This window comes from Haliaeetus leucocephalus, unplaced genomic scaffold (assembly GCF_000737465.1).
Source record: "Haliaeetus leucocephalus isolate CR32 unplaced genomic scaffold, Haliaeetus_leucocephalus-4.0 Scaffold473, whole genome shotgun sequence".
Lineage (NCBI taxonomy): Eukaryota > Metazoa > Chordata > Aves > Accipitriformes > Accipitridae > Haliaeetus > Haliaeetus leucocephalus.
The window spans coordinates 8,023,100-8,037,981 of NW_010972909.1; the positions used below are offsets into that span (position 1 = coordinate 8,023,100).

Below are 14,882 nucleotides of genomic sequence, written 5' to 3' on the forward strand. Positions count from 1 at the left end.
TGTTCTGCTTAGTTTCCTGGGCAGGGAAAAGCTGGGGACAGAGAGAGAATTGGCACCTGCCACCTGGGGGTGCTGGTGGCATCAGAGGTTGTGTTCACCTGAGCAAATGCTGTGGACAAATAGAAGCAGATCTGCAGAGCAGACCCCCTGATGCTTCAGACCTGGCATCCACCATGTACACATTTCAAGGGTGATTTACTTGGTCCCAGCTCTAGGCTGGTCCAACGGCCCCTCAGGGGGCACCTGCCTCTGCATGGCGTAGGTCCTTTTTGGGTATGAAACTTCCTGGGGTGCTGTGTAGCCCACTCATGCTCACCACTGGACTGCACGAAGTGGTTTCTGTCTGACTGCCTGCCTTCAGCCAGAGTGCTTGAGGTGTGACTCGGGAGGACATCTTCTGGCTCGGTTTCGTTCAAGAGGAAGCCAGCTCGTGCACTTGATAGTGCTCCATGATGTGAACCTAAGCACAGCAAGTGGGGGGAGTGGCAGCTCCACTCCATGGGTATGCTCCTCTTCGGACCCAAAATGCTACAGACCCATGCAGGACGTCCCCCAGCACATCTCCCAAGCAAAAGGGAGTTTGCCGGCACAGTGTGGGTGAGCTGCATGCAGTCCTATTTGCTACATTCCCATCTTCTGTCACACCTCCGCAGATGGAGGTCAGTGCTCTTTCCACGAGCTACATTTGGTTTCAAGATTTTTTCGCTTGCAACTGTTAAAACTAAGAACTTTTTCAATAAAGCAAGCAATATGAAACCAAACCAAAACACGTCTGAGACTGTAATGCAATCACGTTGGCCCAGGACACAGGGCTGCAGGCAGAGAGAGAGGGCCTGCCTACGGATTTACCTCCTGAGTGTGGGGACTCTGAAGGCAGAACTCAAAGCACGGTGGTCTGTCATACATTAAATATATCTGATTTCTGTAGGTTTTCACGTGCAACCTGCATACCCTCAGTCTCTTTCTCAGATCTTTGCAAAAGATAATTCGGCTCTATTTACTTATGGTTCATTGGCAGTTCTTTTCACTACTGAATTATGAAATTATTCCTTTTAATACTGCCAGGAAAGTTAATAACATCCAAGATCTCAGATTAAAAATTAAATATGGGTATAACCATTATTTTCGTCTGATAAATATTCATGTGTAGTACATATTACTGCCTGATTTTTCCAGAAATGAATGTAGAGAGAGATGTAAGCATTATTCTTATTTTATTACAATGCAAAAATTACAAGTGCTTTAGGCAGATTTATGCACATATGCCACTAGACATTATTACTGATGGTGGTGGAACGATGATTTTCAAATACATGATGGAATGATGATTTTGAAATGTATTACTTCTTTCTTTTTTTCTTTTTTATTTTTCTTTCCTTGCTTAAAAATTTTTAACTAGCAAGCTTATAACTGACATGAACAACTGGGGTCCACAGTAATATGCATAAATGCAGTCTTGCTTAGATCCTGGTCCAAGAAAGCTTCCCTATTCAGTAAAGACTCTTCAGGTTGTTCATAAATGCTTCATAATATCAGAGACTTACAGAAATCAGTATTGTTAACTTCTTTGCTTTCCCCTGCAAACACACTTTTAATCACTATTATCTTTAAATATAGACAGTTATTTTCCTAATGCCATAATACAGGGAAGTTAGGTCAATGCCTTTGAATCAAATTAGTGATTCAAAGTATTTTTGCATTTTCCTCTTAGATACTTAATTTTGCTTTTCAAAATCAGTTTAGCATATGCTCTTATTTCAGAAGTACAAAGGCCCACTCAAAACTGCAAAGAGATGGGCCTTCCAGATGATACTGTTTGATGGTACTTGCTTACTGGCTTAAAGTATTTAGTTTCTCATACATCTGTTGTATCCTTTCTAGCTCCTAGCTCTCCTCTATAATAATCAAACGTTATCTTTTCAGTCTCTTTTGGGGAGACGTTAATAGCAGCAGTCCACAATATTCCAGTACAGAACAAAGTGTGTTTAGTGGCATGATGGTGTTTTGAGAACTGTTTGCCTCTCCTCTCCTCAAGCAGCTCAGTATTTTACCTTTCTAGCTGCTACAGAACAGGATTTTCAATACCCAGTTCCAGTGACTCTTGTGGCTTTACTCTTGAGTCGTTGCAGTTGATAAGACAACAGTAGGGTGTGTGGTGGCTGTTCCTTTCAGCCCATACCCATCCATATGAAATTTTAACTGACACTTTACTGTTTGTCCACTTTGCCTTCTGAGTCCCTCCCGAAGCTCTTCTGAGCAGTTTTCCTTGGCGCTGACAACAGACAACCTCACAAGTTATCTACAAATAGTTTCACTTCATTTCTTACTATCTTTAATTTAGAGTCTCTTTTATTAATTGTTGAACTGTCTGTTTGGTTTCCTTTTCACCCAGGTAGCCCCATTTTCTTCTCAGACTGAGAGATAAGAGGGGAAAAGCTGCTACTGCAATAGGTCACAAAGATCGAGCTGAGCTCCGACCTCCCATTTTTCTCAGAAATGCATCACTCTGGTGACGGCGGTTTTTTTGTTGTCGTCAAATTTCACTCTGAACCAAAACGCTCAGCTGTGAATTTTGCAAGGAGTTTAAAAATAACCGTGGAGTGTATTGTGAAGCAAGCACTTTGAAGCCTCGGCCAAAACCAGCAAGTTTTGTCAATCAGAATGTTTCCCGGTTGCTGAGGAATGCTAATTAAGCTTTCAGTGGCAAATTGAACCTGCCGATAAGGAACATATTTAGCGCACATTTTCAGTGCAGAGGAGCCAATTCCTACCACCATCTTCTCTAGCAAGTGGATCAAGCCTGCTAGCTTTCTCTTCTTCCCACTGGTTCTCATGGGTTTTGTCCCAGAAACTGAGAGTTGAGTGAGACGAGATGCACTCATATCATGATGCATTTGCTCTCATGACTTGTCCCAAGGACTTCCAAGGTCTACAGGACTGCCCATGTAATTTCCAGTTAGCAGTGAGACATGTTTGCAGATTCATCTGTTTTGTCTTAGGACACTGACGTATTATAGGCAAGACTAAGCAATAACATTGGCCATTATAAATGATGATGTACAAACACACAGATACACTTGTTGATTATCAAGAGGTCAAACAAGGTATTACAGTGATAGTCCATGGTAAGAAACCAAGTCAGCTGCTTTGTCCAGTAGATCGGCTGACCAATGTGGATCAATGAACTGTTCCTATCATTACTAAGACACAAAGAGAAGCATCTCAGCTTGCTCAACACAGTGTCATTCACTCTGGCTGACAGTCAAGTGCTCCAGTAGTCTGCACCTTTGAGTGCATTTATGTGCCCTCTGCCAGCTTAAGTTCTTCTGTAGCCTTTAAAACCTTAAAATAACTTTTCAGTTTCTCACTGGGTGCAGATTAGTTATCTGGAATTCTAAGGTTCTGCGGTGCTGAGGAAGAGGATGGTCCAGTAAAGGAGATTTCTGGTGACAGAAAGCTATCAAAATACCTGGCTTTGTTTATTAAGTACCAAATGCTGTACCATCATTTTATGAGAAACACAGTAATTCTGGTCTCTTTATCACTGTTTTCTCAGCTGTGATATCTTATGACCTGACACTGTGTTTCCTTACCTGCCAGGCAGGATGCCAGTCTGTCAAAATTATTTCCTTATCTATTTGTTGTTTACTTCTTAAAAACCACTGACGTAGTGTGCATTTGTGTATTTTCGGTGCTCCAGGAAAAAAAAACAACAGGTTATTCTGACCTAGAATTTTGGAGGAGGGAAAAACTTGGGAAAATCAAGGGGATAAATAATAATTCTCTGTGGCCAAATATGGAAATTGTGAAAGGAATTAAAGATTATTGCCAACGTCTTCAAATAATATAAACAAGCACAGCTCTTTCAACTCACCTCCTTCCATCATGGTCAAATAAATTACATTATGAATACTTCAGTGTCACTGAAAACAAATCGAAGATTTATCCATGGTTTTGTTGAGAGAAAGAGGAGGTGGCATTCAATAAGAGGCTTTCTTAAGACTTTCGGAAACCCAAATACCTCTGCCACTTTTGATGTGGGTGACCAGAGGTGACAGTAGGGTGTGTGTAGCAGGCTGTCCTGTGAACTGCCTCAGAAAGTCAGTAGCGCTGACTTGCTTGGTGTTCATTAGCATCACTTACCAGACAAAATGTCGTCGCCATGCTGAGATGTGCTAACACATTTGGCACTTGCAGACTCCGGTTTCCACTGAGAGGAAAATCTGGAGAGCTGCAGTGCCTTTGAGATGTGAACACTTCTAAGCGCACAAGTCCCCTGAAAATATCAGCAGAGCTGTCTGAACAAAAAGTACATTGATTGCCCTTTGCTTCTTTTGCAAGCTGATCGCTATGGGGAAACTGGTTGCAAGTGTCAGGTTGGCCTGTGAAAAAGCAACTCTCTCCCGGATAATTTTGGCAGAACAACCTGACCTTCAAGAAGCCATGACTAAGGATGGCCCTTTATCTTCTTGTCACCCATTACAGCATAGAGTCTGTGACCGAGTCATATAATGGAGTGATAAAATGAAGTCCAGAGATTCACTTCTGAAAATCGCTCTCATGTAATAACAATACCTTATGAAATCTCCAAGTGAACTTGCTTAAAGGTGATGTTCATGTCAGTAGAAATGTGGAGTCATTTAAAAGCTGATTCTATGGTAAAAGTATGTCCAGGGCTGAGGTTAGGTTTGAACACAGCTCAAGGAACTGATAGAAATCCAGGGTCAAGGAGTGAAAAAGCTTTTTCCCTCCCTGCTAGGAATTTATGGAGAAATGCAGGCAGTGAAAACAGGGAGCCAAAGACATGGTGATTTTTGCAGTGAGACTTGCGGAGATGGTATGAGGCAGATAGTCTGAGAGCATCAACTAGAGGGAAAGTGACAGTGAGGAGGAAAATTACATGATCTGCATTCAGAGGCTGCTAAGGGTTAAGCACGTGTTGTTCATGGACAGCCAGCACAACAGTGATTTTGGCCAAGCAATGCTTGCTGAAGTACAATTCAATCAAAAGTCTGCAAGAGAGAGTTTGATCCTTTAAAGTAAAGGTATCTTAGTGACAGCTAGTGACCTTGCATGTGGTTGTATATTTATCCTAATGTAGCTTTTATTAAAAATGATCTTCTATAAAGTCAGAAGAAACAGAGTTTTTGTTGCTAGCGTGCTTGTTTCCTAAATTTACTTTCTTTTTAAAGTAGGTATGTGGAAATAATGAGTGTTGTCATCAACAGGCACTCTGTATGCAGGAACTAGCCAGAAGAAAAATCCTTCAGTTCCCAGCTGCGTGAGTGGGGAAGGCAGAAGAGGGCCTACTCAGTCAGCAGGGGTGAGTAGAGTTGCTACAATACAGTTTTCGAAATAAACAAACAAAAAAACAACAAAAAGAACAGTAGAGTTTAAAAAACCCCACAATTCAGAATACAAGATTTTCTTTATTTTGTTGGAAATTCTTTTAGTCTTCATTCTTGAGAAAGACCTATGCCAGACCACAAATACAAAGCATCTGGATTCAGGCATTGCAACTTGATCACAGCTACACGCATCTAAGTCTAGAGAAGTTTATGTTACATCTTAGGTTTGCTTTAAGTTGGAATCTATTTACACTGTTCCTTCTAGGAAAAAGAAGGTTTAAGTGCATACCCAGATATATTTTTTAATCTATTGGAAAACTCTGTTGCTTCCACTACCCTACCTAAAGACCTAGAATCTGGGATCAGTAATGAAGCCCTCACATGTATATATGTAGACCCTCAAACTTGAGTTGTTGCAAGTTCCTCTTTCAAACTTCTTGATTTCTAGACTCTTCCTCAGGAGTTGGTTGTTTGATTTTACTTAATATCCGTTGCACGATTCATTGTAATGCAGAATATTTTCTCTATATTTGTATTTATACTACAAAATATCATTAGATATGCAGGTGTTGGAAATGTCTTGCGACATGTTAAATATCGTTCTAATTTCCTATCTCTACTTCTTAGGTTCTGTTACAAAAGCTATAAGAATTGATAGATTTTGTCCATCCGACAACTTGTATATACAACTTATGATTATTGCCATGATTATTAAATTGTGCAATATCTATTGATGCTACTTACAATGGTTAGTGTTCTCCAAAGTGATATATACACTTATATACATATATATGTATAAGTAGTAAGAAGAAAAAGAATAGTCAGCCTATCTACATCAGGTAGAAATAAAGAAGAAAAGAAACTGGAGGATTATTGCTTGTGCCTATCTGCTCACTGTATACATGAAGTGGGGCTCTTTGCCCAGGTACAGACTTAAACAAATAAATACATCAGTGCTACAGTTTTGCCTTATGTAAAATGATAGTAATAACACGTATCTCCTGGGGCAGTGTGAGTCAGCAGTATTTGTAAAAAAGCTTTTCTATCTTTAGATGAGAGGCACTTTAGAAGTGCAATGAATTAGTGTTTTTCTCAGTGACACTAGATTAAATGCTTTTTGATTAAGAATCCCACAGTTCCTGAGAAACTTGCTGAATTAAAATGACCTGAACACTCAAGAAAACCATGACCAAGTAACTTGCTTTCTAATCTCTAGGTTTGCTACATGATAGTCAGGTTTTAGTGGAACTATTGCAATAGCCAAAGACAACTATGTGACATTTTACAGCTTTATGGGGAGGAAGCCCTTAGCACTGTGGGCTTGATGCCAGTTCACACTGTGAAAATTTCACAGCTCAGAAAACAGCTCATCCTGTGACCTGTAATGTTATCAGCAGTAACTAACTCTGTGCCCAGCCTTCTCTCAGGGCAAATGAAAACAAGGATGTTTGCTTTATTTTCAGCAAAAGAGATTTAAAAGAATACTTCAGATTACAGTATGTTAAAAGTTTGGCTTGACACTAAACGTAGTGGACTTGTAGCAACTCGTTAAACCCTGGTGTCACAGCTGCTTCTGAAAGTGAGGTGGGTACAGCACCCGTGAAGATGCAGTAACTCAAGTGTAGCTTTGCAGTGTGGCTTCTCATGCACAAGCAAACCCACATGCTAATTGCCTTATTGAGTAAAGATAATTTTATATATTTTACTGCTAGTGATTGTTACAGACAGTTGTTAATGATTTTCCCAAATGCTATATGCATTTGTAGTGCTGTAACAATGATGATTATTAAGACAACATTTGGGTGTAAGGTCTTTTGACTCACTATGGTCTTATATTCTTACAGAAACGATCATAATGCTTATGTAGTCCTAACTTCTCAGTCACGAAACCACATAGTAGACAGGAGATTCTGAGAGACACCGGAGACTGGTGACTCAGAAGCACAAAAGGTTTGATCCCATATAAAGGTAGTTTCAGTGTGGGAAACTGGAATAGGTGAAATTAAATTACTGAATGCATACTATGTGGACAGTCTTATTCCAAACTAGAATGCCCTTTTTCTGGCTTAATCTGTTTTGCTTTCAAAATTACATACTCTAAACAAAAAAAACCATCCAAACAAAAAAAAAAAGCCTCTTATTTTGAATGGAGTATCAATAGAGGCAGTTAAATCCCTGTGACCTCAGTGTTATAACTATACTAGTAAGTTTTCCCATATGGACCACCTTATTAAACACCTTCATAAAGTATCCTATAGACAACATGTCCTCTACTATATATTGATTGTAGAGGAATATCTGTGAGTATGAACTGAGCTCAGATAATTCAATAATGACATTAAGGTCCTGGTTTCCCAATGAAATGCATCTCAGATTGGTACTGAGTGGTACTCTGATGTTGAGAGGAACTGTGAGCTTCCTTCTAGTACCCAGTGGACAGTATTTGCCAACACAATAAATGGGTTTCCTTGGTTTGCTATCTTAGTAGACAAACAAAAAATGGAGTTGGAAAGGCCTAACATCTGGCCCCTCTGACTCCAGGAGGAGGCATTTCTGAGGCAAGATGGAAGTACTGCGTTAGGATGGAGTGAGGAAGCTTGCAACGACTGTAGGCTTTAAAAATTCACTTAGAAAAAATGCGTGTGAGGATCCCATCTGCCTCCCCCGTTCAGCCCGTCTTGGAGAGATGTTCGCATCTTAATGTGTGCTACAAATTTACTTTTCTCTAGAAGGAGGAAAAGCATATCTAGTGAACAGTGGGATTTCCCAAGGCATAGTATCCAGTCACCAGCTGTTAGGAGGAAGGAGACAAGGCAACTTGTAAGGCATCTGGTTGGCTTAAAAAGGAATAACTTGTTGGACCTCAAACTTTCAGCTTCTCAAGACAGGAGAAGAGGCATTAATCTGGTTTGCATGTTTCCAAAGCAGAAAAAAGCTCAAAACAAACCCAAAACCATACCAAGATATAATAGTCGTTGCTTGGTACTTATCACATTCCTAAAAATGTTAATTCCTTTCTCCTTTACCTTTGCTACTAAGCACTTCCTGAGTGATTTCTCTTGTTCTTGAATTGGGTTTTTCGTAGCATTTAATGTAAGGAAAATCTGATTGCAATAATCAAGAGGGTTTACCCTTGAAGCTAATTGACCAAAGCGCCTTTTTTTCTAGATGGAAAATGGACCATTTCCATGCCAAATAAGCATTGGAAAAGCTTAGGATATTTGAGAAGTGAAATTCGATTACTTGATAGGGCCAGATCAGAAGTGTAGCTGTCCATCCCAGTGCAGGTGTCTGCTTCGTGGGTGAAAGCAAGCAGGATAGAGAGGCTGGCTGCCTTTCAAACTGTTCTGTGGGGCTCAGTGGGAACCAGAGGATGGGAAAAGGGGCTGGCTTACCTGTGAGCATGCGTGCGGACTGCAGAAGTTAGGGCAGAAGGAGATGCCGCCTGGCTTGGCCCTTTCTCCGCTCATGAGGAGGCCTAGTGAACCGGTGTATATACATTTAAAATCCAGATTTCAGATCAGCAAGGTCCTGTGGTTGATAAGCAATCCTTTTGCCTTTCAGTTTGGTTCTTCTACAATAGCTATTGTTACGTTCCAAGGTATTTTTTAAACAATGAAATAGAAACAGTCCAAATATGCTGTGTGCAGGCACACAGTCAATTGTCAGAATACTAGTGCAAAATTAATGTTGATATCCTCCTCACTGCATTTCAGGTCATCTGGAATAGCCCAGGAACAAGTGCCACTCTAGATTACTGTTAGAGAGAAGATGCAGCAGGCAGTCTCTCCTGGTACCCTTTTGTTTTCTCATTTTCTTCCACTGCACTCCGAGTACCTTTGCAGTCATGCTTGGTGCTGAGATTAAACAGCTCCAGCAGTGAGGATGCTAATGACTGGGATTTAATTGCAAAGGCTCTCCTACCTGTGTGTCAGCAGTGTGGATTGTTATGACCCGGTTGTTGTCACAAGCAGATAGCAACCTGTGTGGGACATGTTCGTAGGTCTCAGTTTAGTCTCTAGCAGACAAGCCACTGCTTTATGTGCTGCTGGTAGCAATCTCAATAGCAAAGACAGAGATGGCATGGGCATAGAAAAGAAGCAAGCCTGTGGGACAGTTTTAAGACAAATTAGATGGGTAGCATAAAAGCACTCTTTCTACTACTTACCCTGTGTTGTGGATTTATGAAATTATGAAGTTTAGTCTCCAAGGCTAGTGATATTGCTTCTTTTACAAGCTAAGTGAGTGTCAAGCACCCCAAAATAGACCCAGGCATTTCTAAAGATCTGTGAAGATAGGCTTGGTATAATGTTATCCCATTCAGTTCTTCACACCCACCTGACGCTTCTTTGGAGGCTGTAGGATAAACCAGGGTATTTCGAAACAAGGAAATTAAATCTGCACCTTATCTCTGATCCCCATATTCCCTACAGTTTACAGTTTTCATGGTGTGGAAATCCTCTATCCAGATGTATCCCATTTAAGTAATGTAGGGCAAGGTCACTCCATATTCTGTCTTACCCTTTAATGAAGGAGATTGTTTCAGAAAAAGCTTAAGTATAAGTTGAGGAAAAAAGTAGTTCTGAAAAACAAGCTGATAGCATGGGGAAGGCTCAATTTCATTCTTAATCCTATGTATATATGTTACAGCTACAGGCAGCACATCCGACCTGGTTATGATATAGCTGCCCATCAGCCTCCTTACATGGTGGTTAGAAACAGCAGCACAGAACTGATGGTGTCCCAGGCGATGTTTGTGCACCAACTGCACTCTGACTTCAGGAGAGATCAGACAAGCTGTAAACAGGTCCCCTGGCTTGTATACAGGACTTGATAGAAATAAGGAAAAGGTGAACCTAGTGGCTATTTAGTGTTTTTTAAATCTTACTAAAAGAATACAGTTATTCCCCTTGGAAGTGAATTTCAGGCTTCATCTAAAGTGTTCTGATGGGAGACAGGAGAAAGCTGGATTTGTTCATTACGGTATTTTAATACCTTAGAAAATAAGTGTACTAAAAAGTCACTAGCAAATATGCTTGCAGGGTGACATTGTACTCTTGCATGAAAGGGGGTGTGTGCACAGTGAGACAGGTGCAGGGGCCTCCCCTGTATCCAGCTACCAGTTCTTACATCCAATATCATATCACACGCACCAGCCATGTTTGCCCACGGGTTTGGGCCCCAAGCACTTCATTTTGCAGGAGTACAAGGTGCAAGTGCCAAACAACAGAAGTGCAGACATGACTCCATTCTGGAATAACCGCACAGTCACAAGATTGCACAGGCAACACATGGTGGATGGAGAGTGCCCTGTTTTCTTTTAGTCTGCCTCTTTTTCTGTTAAACAAGATACTTGGTGAATCACAATTTTGCTGCATGCTCCATCCAGGAGACACTGTAACACACAGTGAACTCCCCCATGGACTTGATATGAGTTTTAAAAATTTATTGCCCAATCTGTAGGTTGATATTACTGTGTGTAATCCCAGAGAGTTGGTACATGTCCATGTGTCACTGCACATTTTCTTTAGATAGAGCTCTGAAAGCAAACTAGAATCCCATACTATTTATATCACAGCTATTAGAAAGACAACAGATGTAATAAAGCTTAGAAAGACAACAGGGGTTCCTGTGAATCTCGGGGCACTGTAGAAGCCTACTTTGTAACCTTGCTGAGAGAAAATGCATTCCCAAAACCTTACAAAATGGCTGTACTTTTGAAAAACCCCCTGTGCAACCTCAGTTTAGATCCCCGAGAAGTTACAGCTTTGCCTTCCACCCTGTCTTGTTCTGCTCTTGATGCATTGCGTGGTTTATGCCTGGCCCAAGCTTTTGCTAGCAAGGCCCTGTATCCTCCAGGTATGTCTTCCAGTATTTTAACCAGACACTTCCTACCTCTGCTAGCTGGCTTCTCTCCTGGATTCCCCAGTTAGCTCCCTTTCCTTGTTTCTTACCACCTCTTTATCCAACTACTCCATCCTTCCATCCTCCTATGGGCAGTTACTGACTCCTTCCCAAGTGTGGATCTTTGTCTCTTCCAACTCTTTGTCGTAGTCTCTGCCTTCAAAATATTTTGATTTACATCACATTTCTCACCAGCATTGGCTTTGAAAATGGTTTATGCAGAGATGAACAAGGCCAATACCTGTGTGAGTGTTGGAAATCCTGTGTGGTCCCAGAAAAGTGATGATGCAAGTTGCATTGCATTGTCACTGGCAGCCACTGAGTGGTCACTGTGCTGGCTAATGATAAAGACATAGGAATCCTCTGAAATCATTGAGCCACTCTATCTTTATGGTGATTTGGTAAATTAATTGCTGAAAGCTTTGTTAGTTTACTTTCCATAGTCCCTCAAAGGGGATCGCTATGACTCAAGCAACAGAAAGTGTATTATTTTTCATGGCTCTTTTGACTTTCAAAACATGGGATTTGTGTTCATCTGTTCTTTATCTGCAGCCTTTTCTGACTTGAGCAGACATTTGCAATAGGATGACATTAATGTCTTCTTCCATCATAACTCAACTTTATTTTTGCTTTCCATTTATCCTAAAGTAGCTGAACTGCAGCCTGTGAAACAGCTGGCAGGTAAATACATTATGCAGATAGTTTTATTTCATTAGCTGACATTAGGTTTTAAGGGTGCTGTGTTGTCATTTGCCTTCCTTGCAGCTGTTTTAGTGTGTGCTGGACCATTCATTTCACAGTGTATGCTGAACATAACGTATCAAACGGCTGCAAGGTAGAAACTAGACAGTGGGTAGTGTCTTCCATTTCTTTAATTATTAATTACATTTTGGAAAGATAGGTCCAATCTATCTCAGCTTTGGAAACACTTCTTGCAGAGCTGTACAAGATCAGTACATGCGTGGCATGTTCAAAATGACATATGGGGCAGGAGGTGCTTTATAAGCCTGCAACTTTGCATCACTGGCCTAGTGACTGTGGGGAGGTGCTTGTGCTGGCTAATGATGATTAACTAAATTGTGAGCAGCTGTTTCTTTAGTCTGTGGAACTGCAAGAAGAGTGAAGTGCAGGCAGCAAACCAGAGCGAGCCTGTCATGACACCAGGTGGGGAGCATAAAGGACATGTAGTATGCTCTCTGTATGTGCACAGGAACAGAGCCTGAGAGCTGGTCTTGAGAAGAATTGATTTTTTTTTTTAATTGACAACACTTAATTTTGTATTCTTTAATTTTTCTCACTTAATGTTTTTTGTTTGTTTGTTTTATTGTTTACACACACTGACTCTTATAATCTAAACAGAGTTCATCTAGCCACAGTAAAATCTTGATCATTCTCAGTTAGCTCTTCTGCAGACCCAATACTTTCCATCTGGAAAGGCAGTCAGTAATGCATTCAGAGTGCTGTGGTCAGATCTCCTGTCATTTCATTGCTTTCACAACATACTGCTACAGAACATTTAATGGCCCTCTATGAAGTGTTATTACAAATACATAAACCTAAACTTACAATTCAAAATAAATGAACTAAATTCTTTTGGTGGTGCAATATCATCAACTGTTTTAATCATGGGGGTTTGCCTTTCTAATTTGCAAAATTCGTTCAGCTTCAGTACATGCGAAACCCAGGGCTTCTCAGAGTTTCCAATCTGATCTTCCTTGGGACTAACCTTTATCCACAAAACAGAGGGAGCCTGGGAAATGGCAGAAGGAGTTTCCTCTCATCGTCTTGCAAGTGTGCTGAAAACTGTTCATGATACTTTAGTCTCTGTGCCCTTTCTTTTGTAAATGCCTCTGCTGAGAGTGTCAAAAGAGATAACAAATAATGCCAGCTGTGTAGTAATTTTATTGAGGGTAAACAATGTCTCAGTAAGAGTGGGGTTAAGAGCAACTAATCATTCACAGAGGTCACCAAATAAGCATGTTACATCACATTTTCATAGTGCTGGGTGAGTTATTTGTTTTGAGTGAATTATCCAATAAACTTTGGCCTTGGCTGATTTCAGAACAGGCCCTAATTTTCACAAATATGTCAGTCACACAGATGAGTTTGCAATGTTTGTTATTAAGAGAATATTACAAATGCACTCAGTACAAATGCACTGGTACATTACCATGTATGATTTATAGGTAGTCTGTGAGCTTGCCCCTTTTATTCTTTATCCTCTAGGGAGCCAGATTGTTCATGTGAGTTTCAAGCTGTGATTGAACCCTTAATAAAAAGTTGTGAGCAGTGATGAAGCTTTAGGGAGCCTAGGCAATACTGCGGTCTGTAGGGCAGCCATTCAAACTCAGGGTAATTTAGACAGAGACTCCCTGACCCTGCCTTGTCCCCGTCCCCTGTAAATCATTACTGGGGCCTTTTCCAGTCCCCCAAGCAGTACTGAACTGAGGTGTTACGGGGGGGCTGGAACTGGCAACATAAAGTGCTGGGGACTGGACAGAAATAGAGGTGGCAAGTTGGATACGATCTGAGCTCTAGTCTGGAGGGTTGTGGGGAGCTTGAGAAGGTACCTTCACCTCATCTCCTCTCACTCCTCACTTCTGTGGGCATTCATGTGTAGTAAACCCTGCTCTGCATCTGGCAGTGTGAAGGTGCAATTGTCAAAATAGGATAAAGAAAAGCCCAGAGCAAAGGCACAAACAGTGCATCAGAAATCATGTAAGTTCAGTTTCATTCAGTCCAAATCTGATTTCTCATATTTAAAGTTGGCTGCAGCAGACCAGCTGATCAGGCAGCAGCAGATACATACATCACATCGTATGCGACAACCTCAGTGTACTATATACATTCACAAACAATTTCCTCACACATTTTATGAGGTGAGTGAGCGATGCACTATCAGACACAGCAGAAGTAACCCTTCCCAATGGTGTGCGCCATCACCTTAACTAGACCTTAGATCTCTTGATGCCCATTTTGTGCTTTTCCTGCAAAGCCTGGGGAAAGAGTAGAATTATGTTTTCTGGGGAAGCACGGCCCTCCATGTCTCCCCTTGTAAGTACCTGTGCTCAACAGATAGTAAGTTACATTAATACTTCATATAAAGTCATACAGCCTACAGATAGTTTAACTTCATTTTCAACAGCTAATGCTTTGTAGTGGTAAAAACAAGACATAGTTCCTCTCCCCTCTTCTTTCCTAAAGGAAGCAAAACCCAAGGCTGTGTTTCTCATCTGAAAATGGACTGACTTCAACGTATGTTGGGTGCCAGCTGGGAGTCTGGCTCTGGACTCTCAATTCAGCAGCTCCAACCTCTGAAAAAAGCTGCTGCTTCTGTCATGTATGGATTCTGCCTTATGTTCAATATATATAAAAAACCCCTGTAAACTAACCAAACAGTGGCCTTGACTATAGCATTGGTTAAAGGAGAAGCAAAGGCATGCAGCACCATTTGTCAAGGCATGCTTCTATTGACCATGTTCCCTCTAAGGAAAATATCTTGATCTCAGGCTTTATTACTGAAAATTTGGGAAAAGTTTGGGTAAATTTTGGCAGTGGTGGCTTAAAAATTTGAAAGCAGTTAAGAAAGTCTGCTACTGTACAACCTTTCTCCTCCATAGTCCCAAGCAA

The 14,882-nt window shown here is 40.9% G+C and overlaps 1 protein-coding gene across 1 annotated transcript in view; it reads left to right on the top strand.

Annotated features, from left to right (window-relative positions):
- Positions 1 to 13,513, top strand: part of LMNTD1 (lamin tail domain containing 1) — a 28,004-nt gene extending 14,491 nt beyond the window's left edge. The window contains exon 6 of the mRNA XM_010575461.1: positions 13,479 to 13,513. Within this exon, the coding sequence (XP_010573763.1) occupies positions 13,479 to 13,513 (35 nt within the window). The remainder of the gene's footprint in view (positions 1 to 13,478) is intronic.
- Positions 13,514 to 14,882: the final 1,369 nt, after the last annotated feature.